This window comes from Candoia aspera, chromosome 7 (genome assembly GCF_035149785.1).
Source record: "Candoia aspera isolate rCanAsp1 chromosome 7, rCanAsp1.hap2, whole genome shotgun sequence".
Taxonomy (NCBI): domain Eukaryota; kingdom Metazoa; phylum Chordata; class Lepidosauria; order Squamata; family Boidae; genus Candoia; species Candoia aspera.
In genome coordinates this window covers 16908206-16917209 of record NC_086159.1, presented here as the reverse complement: position 1 = coordinate 16917209, position 9004 = coordinate 16908206, and the positions used below count along the sequence as shown (strand labels likewise).

At 37.1% G+C, this 9004-nt stretch overlaps 1 protein-coding gene across 1 annotated transcript in view; it reads right to left on the bottom strand.

Annotated features, from left to right (window-relative positions):
- Positions 1 to 1183: 1183 nt before the first annotated feature.
- LOC134501662 (sodium- and chloride-dependent betaine transporter-like) overlaps positions 1184 to 9004 on the bottom strand; it is a 57678-nt gene continuing 49857 nt past the window's right edge. Inside the window, exons 14-15 of the mRNA XM_063309575.1 lie at positions 6992 to 7162; positions 1184 to 1411 (exon numbers count right to left, since the gene is read on the bottom strand). Of these exons, the coding sequence (XP_063165645.1) occupies positions 1262 to 1411; positions 6992 to 7162 (321 nt within the window). The 3' untranslated portion in view covers positions 1184 to 1261. The remainder of the gene's footprint in view (positions 1412 to 6991; positions 7163 to 9004) is intronic.

The following is a 9004-nucleotide window of genomic DNA, read 5'->3' as shown; positions in this document are numbered from 1 at the left end:
GAACCATACTAAGGTTCAGGCAGCCTCAAACTGGATGGTCTTGTAAGAGAAACAAAGAGTTCTGTTGCTTTGTAAGAGTACTTAGTGCCATGGGAGAGATTCTGAGACATTCATAATGCACAAGAGCATATTAAATTGTCTTTTTGGTTTAAAAAAAAAGAGTTTTCTAGAAACAAAGGCAGGCAAACCAGCCCACTCTGCACAACTCTTGTTCTTCTGACTGATTGTAAGTTTCATTTCTTATTCTTACTTTTGTGTTATAAATCATATGCAAGTTTTTGCATCACTGTGCTAAAGTAGTATCCAGGAGTGGATCATTCTCAAGTTTGTTATTTCCTATGTATATACAATACACACTAAGGCAATCTTGGCATTTCATTTTATAGCAATTGCCATTCAATGGCCTTTTTTTTTTTCTAGTTTTCCAACAACTCAAGGATGTCACATGGAGTGCTGTCAGATGAGGTATATTCAAACTGAAAGATTGTCAACCTTTCAGTGCCAGTCTTTTCTCTGAGAGAGATGGGAGAGTGTGTGAAGGAAGGATCTTACAAAATTATTTTGCTTCTAATTTGTCACCTTTCCCTCCGCTGGGCTGTCATGAAGTGGGAGAGGCTGTTCAACCAACTTTAATTTAGAAAGTCCAAACAGATTGGTGTGATAGTTGTTGAAAGAAGCCCTCACCTGTAGAAGATTTATGTAAACTGTTGAGAATAACAGAAAAAAGTAATCCATCAAACTTGTCCAAGAGGCATTCATCCTGCTGTTAGAGAGTGCAAATTTGGCTAAAAGGAATTAGTGTTCATAATCAAAGAGCTTCCTGGATTAGGGTTTTCACAGAATGCGTAACATCGTATCAAAGAGTGGAGGTAGCAATGGAAGAATGATTAAAGAAATGAACGATGATTTAGCTTGGCCAGCTTCAACCGATGATTTTCAGACAATCTGATTGTGCTGCCTATTTAACTCTTACAAACAGAAGACGACACAGTTTGATGATAGAGTGTATATGCAGCATTCACAAAGCAGCAGGTTCGTTGTCTGAAACTGTCAATGGAAAGGGTTTCATGGAGATCCTGAGCTATGATCCTCACCCTGACCGTTTTACAGCTGCTCTTGTAGGGATGGTACGTCAATTGTTGGTCCTGTTCCATCCTGTAATCAGTTGTCAGCAAGTAGGAAGACCTCAGGGGAAACTCAGCCTGGATATAAGCAGAGTCTCCAGAAATATGAAGAGACCTTTCCAGAACGTAAAGAAGCTCTAGAAGTTGGTTTCCTTCTCTGTCATGACAGACACTTCCTTGACTGGATGTTGGGATCCCAGTCCAGAGCATTCCCATCCAGAACTGCCATTCAGATGCTTCTTTGGCTGGGGCAAGTCTTCTGATGCAGCAGTAAGCTGGTATAACCGCTGTGGAAAGACAAGGAAAAGAACAGGCAGCATCTCTGCTAATTAAACAATCAGACAAATTGACACCCAGATTAATCTGCCTCAGTTGTGGTGGACAAAGGCAGTCCAAAAGCCCATCCATTACATTTCATAAGGCAAGTTTATTGGAATATACATTGGGAAATGGCTTAATGCTTTGTGCTGTTTGGCTTTTAGGTTCACTGTTTGTTGGCGTACTATTGCACACAATAAAATACCCAGCAAAGCTCACAGTAGAGATGATTTAATGGATTGCATACTTATGAAAGTACTGGATTTGGAAGAAAAGCACACTCATTTATTGTGATAATTAGGGATGAGAATTTCACTTTCATTAAGGCACTCATTTTTTTCCAATCTTAAATTTGTTTTGTCCCATTCCTACAAGAATTTGCTTCTTCGATTTTACTTCCCGTGAGAATATGCACATATTGTCACTGTCATTTCTCCAGTATATGCACATTCATGCAATTATGGCTAACCAGCTATTTTTATATTCAAATTTTAATCAGAGAAGTACATTATAAAGCTTGCAATATCATTGTTTTTAGTTCATGTATTGGTTTAAGAAGTGAAAATTAGATAAATGTGCATTTAAATACACAGTAAACTACCTATTCTTCCATACCCATGAGGGGGAAGGTTTCATAAGTCAGAATCCTACGTGAATAGTTCTGTCTCTACTCTCAATAGATTTGTAATAATCAACACCTTCAATATTTTCTTTTCATAATGGTCTAATGAATGAATCAAACATAGTTTCACAGCCTGGAGACCCACATAGGGCCATAAGACTTCATGAGGTCTTCAGCTTAACTTCAAAAGGCCTCTGCAAAAGATCAGCTCAGACCCCTCCTAAGTGCTATAGAGTCACTCCCTGCTAGCCTCAATCTTTCTGAACTTCCTTTATCTGCTTCTCTACCACCTTCACCCAACTCTAATCATTTGAGAAATGAGCGTATGAAGATTTTCATACAATGCTGCATGCAGTTATCAGCTTCTTCTGAGAACCATCTGTTCTTCGGATACTAATACAACAGTGGTATTACAAGAATAGAACCTCTTCAGAGATTCTTCATGGTGGAGTTGGAAGGGGAGGACCATGTTGCCTTTTGGAAGATAATGTGGTAAAAATAGTAAATAAAATTAATGAAGCTATTTTGCAATGAGTTGCTCAACAATCAGGAAGCCTCCACTTAATTCAGTGGTCCTCCTGCAACTCTGGCTTGCACATTCATATTTCTATGCACTTGAGATCAAGTTTTCTCTGTGTAGAACAAAATATTGCCCTCTCCTTACAAGGATTAACACAACAGGTCTTAGTTTTCACAACTCCTCGATCCTGATGTTTTCTAAGAGATTCTCTTTACATTTAAACCAAGGCTTTACCATGTGACAAGTTACCAAATGGATGTGATAAGGCCACCCACAACTCAAGTTGCTGTACTCCCAGGAGTTATATGTGCTGAAGGGTATGGCTGCTCTCTGAAGCATTTCAATATTTCTGTAAAATGATGATTGCGTTCCCCAGAATGGTTGCACAAATAGAAATGTTAGTAGTTATAGTACTAATATTGTTTGTTTATAGCACCCAACTTGAACACTATAATCAAAACCACTAGAGGTGGCTAGAATGTTTTTTTAAGGTACTTGAATAGTAGAATGTTCATTTTCCTGTGTGACACACAGGTAGTATCAACGATTAAACCAAATGTTTATTTGAAGAATAAAACTGGTGTTGACCGTGCTTTTCTGTGTGAAAGTAATTTTAAAAGTTTCAACTTCTGGTACTATGAATTAACAGATTTTCTCACTATACTGTTCTGTATCTCTACTTTTCTATTAAGTAGTGTGCAAAATTTACTCTAGGTCAAATGGATTTTTTTGTTTTAATTATTATATAATAACTGCTGTGTTTTTTAATGTTTGCACCAGCTGTTTATGTTAATTATATTCTATGTTATTTGTTTTGGCCTTTGGCAAAAGCAATAAACTGAATTGCAAAAGCTACCCCAATGTAAATTATGTTTTGCCCTCACCTTCTTCATTTAGTGTTGTTACAGTCTATTTTTATTACATGAAGCTCACCTCATATTAAAGCCATGCTGTTTCACAATCAGACTGAAGCAATTGTAGCCAGGATTTAATACAAGACCATTTTCCCCATTACAATACACAATACCCATTTGCAAAGCAAAAGAGGATGGAGAATGCCTGTTCCTGATAGGTAATGTAGGGAAAAGCCCACTTGCTATATTGATCTTTTAAAAAACGTAATACAAGAACACAAGTTTGTTCTAGATCAGACTTCCTCAATCTGTATATTGCCTAGATGTAGAGTTTGAAATACCCAGAATTCTCCATCCTGCTGAGATTCTGAAAGTTGAAGTCCACTCAGATGAAGGATGCCCAGGTTGGCAGTTAAAAGGAACTTAAAAATCATCCATGACCCCAGATACTAAGATGCCACCTCAGTGGAACACAAGACAAGAGTATCTGCAATCTATATAACATGTGAGCAAATAAATGAAGGTGATTTCAGAGAAAATGGCCAGTAGTTGCATCCTGGTAACTCCTTCTACTATTTCTTTCAAGCATGAGCTCCACACGATAGAAATTTACAACCTAAAGTTCATAGTGTAGAAACCTGGAATTCCTTACAAGGACTAAAACATAAGTAGCCCCTCCCCCGACACACAAATTAATTATTTGTGCTAAAGGTGGATGGAAGTGAGCTCTAATAGATCTTAGAGATCTACTAGATCTTAGAGGGAAGGATTTGAGTTAGATTGGCAAGGGTTGGCTTTCCAATTATTTAATAATAACAGCAACAGCCCAGGCAACCCTACTGTATATAAATGAAATGGCTGAAAAGAAGATTATTTTAAATAACCATAAGTGATTTGTGTGGATAGACTGTGAGCTGTATTCATTTCAGAACAGATTTCTAATATAAAAATTCATGAATTATAGCTGTATATATTCTGGTTGACCTTCAGGTTCTAATAAAAAGTCAGGTAGATCCTGCAAACTCGAAGATGTTAATTTTTGGTTTAAAATGGAATCATACAAACATTTAGCACTGAATTCCATGGGACTTCTGAGTGAACCTACATACGAATGTACTGGTAGTAAAGGAAAAAGAAATGTTTGTCTGCATTAGAGCACTGAAGTGTACAAAACCAGACGTTATGTCACTGAGGTCATTCTTTCATCTCCACCAACTGAAATTAATTGAAATGCAACCAACAAACTTATTTCAAGAACCACCAAAATTAGTTCCAATTGTCTCCTGAAAATGTGTTGTCTTTCTTTTCTATGGGAGTTCAAGACTTTTCATACCTGTAGAATTCACACTTTTTCAAAAGAACTGCATTCCTCCCTCAGTTGCCAATCATCTCAGCATTTCCTCAGGAAGGGTGAACATTATCACTGGATGTATGCAAGGGTTGGGTTCATATCACATGCTAAAGCCATATTATAGATTGTTTGGGTTTGGTTTAAGGTGTGAACCAAACAACTGTGGTTTGTAAGTTGTGGCTCAGAATTCTGGGTAAACTGAGGCAGTGAAGCTCATTCAAGCCATGGTTCAACCCATGTATCATACCTGTAGAAATTTCAATGTATGGCAGCTGTAGATTAGATCTCTCTATGGCTCCATCTCTCTGTCTATCTATCATCTATCTACCTATCATCTATTTGAAAACAGCAATCTCCTCTCTCAATAATGCCACTTTTCTTTTTTCATGTATTTCATTATTGTGATTATTATTTGGAGAATCTACAATTAGATTCACAAAGACTGGTGAAAACTTAATTATTCAAGTCCTAACCAAGGACCTAAGAATTATTAAAGTAGCACCTAAGGATATAAGCAGTTCCAAGCAGGAGATAGATAGATAGATAGATAGATAGATAGATAGATAGATAGATAGATAGATAGATAGATAGATAGATGTTTTGTAAAATTAGAGTGTTCAGGTCTGATAAATTCAAAATTTCCAAATATCAAGGGAGTCTTTTAGGTATTGCATCAAGGGCTCCAATCACAATTGGTATAACAGCAGATTTCTTATAATAATAATAATAAATATTATTATAATATAATAATATTATATTATTATTATAATTATTATTATTATTATTGGCTTTTGTGCTCTTTACCTTCTCTCTATATTTTGCTTCAAGCTTTACTTACTTTCCTTTGCTGTCTGGGTCTTTGTCTCACGTTATTCACTTGAGGTGTACATTAAACCAGCACTGACATCTAACGTCGTTTCTTATTATGTTAGAATCCCTAATCAGTAAATAAAGCCCTGTGGACATGACATCACCTTCTGGAGGTGAAAGTCCTGGGAATGGCACTGCTGCAAGGTTCATTTTCTTCAGGGCTAGTGTAAGATTTCCCAGCCTTTTGTCATTGCAGTTCAAATTATTTCACTAAGATAGACAGATATATGTTCATATCCATTAAAGTATGCCTATAAAATTGAATTCTATTGTTCTCAAATATTATCATCCCATAATCTACATATATCTATGAAGAATCGCCTATCAATGAGAGGAAACAGCTGGGTTTACACGTCGTCTTCTGCCATGGCTTTTTTAAATCATGGTTTGCTGAAACACAGGTCCAGGACTTTTTGAATTGTTTGTTAGATAAGCCATTGTAGTTGAACATATAAAATTAAATTGTAATGAGCGTGTTCATGGATAATGCTAAAACCAAACAATTCACATAATGGCTCAGTGTGATTTGTGAATTCAGCCAATGATTACTTGTAGTTATTGCCACAAACTGTATTAACCATAGTTATAACCCAAAGCAAGTTTTGAATTTTACAGGCACTACTCAGTTTAGATCCCATTTGCTCAGTGCCTCAGACTTCTGAGGTAAAGCAACAACAACAACTATCATTGTCAATTAGACAACATAACGATCTATAGTTGGCAGTGACTGATTTTGATTTGTCATCAGTTGCACAGTGTTATGTTTCTAGTTAGAAGACAAAAAAATGTGTATAGCTAGAAGAAATGAAAAGTATCTTTTGTCACCTTGAAAAAGGATTGAGGTGTGAAACATTTCTTAAGGACTTTGGGATTATTTCTCCACCTGTCTTTAATTATTTGCACATATCTTGTCATACTTGATTTGATCAATTTGGTGGCAATAATGATTCAGAACAAGATGCAGTCAAACTCGATATGTTTAAAATACACTAATAGCATTTATAAAGAGCTCTTGCAAGAATTAAGAGTTTAGTCTTCTAGAATTACCAGTAACAAATCTTGCTTTTGTTAGTTTGTCCTTTCATGTATCAGAAGACATCTGACTTTCTCCCATTATGAAGAAGCACCAATCTCATTTTCATGATGTGGCCTCACTTTAGGACTTAAGTTATCATGGAAGAACAATGATCGTAGCATACATAATATATCTTTTTGTGTGTCTGTAATACAAAACTGCCTGAAACAACCTGTCAATTGTATCTCCTGTGAATGAATGGCTAGTCATGTAAAATAACCAAGCAAGGTTCTATGACCTTTTCTTTTCTTTTTTACCTCTTTTAAAGATCCTTTGGTTTTCAGGAGGATGAATATAATATAGGATGGTATGCAGATCATAGAGGACAACGCCAACAACCAACCCACAGCAATCCCCCATGGAGGATATTCATATACGGCATTGTATCTGAGTGGTTGGTATCTAATGAGTGAAAACAGGAAGGTAGCCTGAGGATGACAAGAACAGACAGCATGACAGTTATGCAGTAGTAAACTAGAAACATGTGTAAGAGATAATTAAAGAGAAGAAAAAGTACATTTAATCAAGGTCTTTCAGCATGACCTTTTCCAGCCTTGGGCAAACAGAGTCTACAGTGAACTCCAATCATGTCAGCAAAAATTGAGATGGTTGTTAGGATCTACCAGTGGCTGCTGGCTTCAGCCCAGATTCAGTTTTTGGCTTTCCATTCTTTTTGCTCCCCCCCCCCGCCCCCAGTGTATATCATATTCAGCATGTCTAAAAGCTGAATATTAAGTGAAGTGAAGACAGAGTTTGAAGCAGAACTTTCCAATCCTGACATTAGTGACTAGATTTAGGACCAGAGACATAGCAAGCAGCAGTAGAGGCTTTATTAATCATCCAAGGGCAAAAGACCATGTTCTACCCCTCTGTTTTTATTTCCTTCCTATATTATGCTATGCTATGCCATCTATTAATTACAAGTGCTTTTATGTTGCTTCAGTTGAGTGAATCTAAGTGGTTTACAAAAAATCTATTTAAAGATCCTGTATGGTACCAGGAACCTGCAGTCCACACATCTGATGGGGCCTTGACACAAGCCCTGGATATGGTCACATCAATAGCTTCTATCTTCTCCAGCTTGGAGCAGCAGTACTCCTTACCTCTGATCACTGCCTGATTGCATTTAAGCAGCTCTCCCTTCATAAATGTTCCATATGGGACTAACATGATAGAACAGCTCCTTGAGTCAAAGCCACTTATCCCCAAACAGTTATGCTAAGAACAGAACTCGGGCTTCAAAAGTGCCTTGGGAGGACTGAAAGAGAAATCTCTCAGGGTCTCCAACACACTATTTCTTAAAATACAGAACTGCTTCTTGCTAATTATTGCAGTGGCTGGTGCACTATAAAGGATGGTAATTTCAGAAATATCTCATTCAAGAGAACCTCATCATTCCCAAATGGAACAGGCCTGAAGAGGCAGGATTCCCTAGCAGAGGGGCTAAATTTCATAGCCCTGTGCTCCATGGAATGACTTTCTCCATGGAGAACAAGTGGGATGATTATTCCATCATTCTTACTTATGGAGACCTAGACCTCGAATCCTCTATCAGCTGAAGCAGAGACTGGAAGCCATCACTCAAAACTACTGTTGTCCTAGGGAAAGTAGTATCCAGATGAATGAATCTGGGCTAAGGGGAGGGACTTCCATCCTGGAAGGCCTGCTCTCATTATCTGTTTGTTTGTTTGTTTGTTTGCTTGTTTATTTATTTATTTATTTATTTATTTACATAGAGCAAAATTATCTGTAAATCATCAAACAGCAAACATGTAATAGACTAAAAAACTAAAAGAAAAACATAGCTGATTGTCTTCTGACATAGAATGATCTATCACAACTTAATTATACCTAGAGTTTCCTCACAGCATCCATGATCAAACAATATTTTGCTCCCTTTTCTAAAATTTCTAAAGACTTATCAGGTAATAGAAATATATACCCTCTTCCATGGTACAGTTGGAGTGATGATAATAATTCAAAGTGCCATGTATGGTACCATGGACAGCTCAGCAGAACATGCTTAGTTTGATTCCACAACACTCTCCACACAGGGTCAAGATTTGGTTCTGGAATGGAAGGTTGCTGTATTTTCCTTCCAAACCCCCTGATGGCTACACATTAAGCCTGGTAAGAATTAAAGCTGTAGTGTGATGGACAGGGAAAACTTTGTAAAAATATCGAAGAATAGATAAAGGTTCCAAAGGTCAATGTAAAAGTGGTGAGAAATTCTGCTCCTCTCCTTCTGTAAGCCTAGATCCAGATATGCA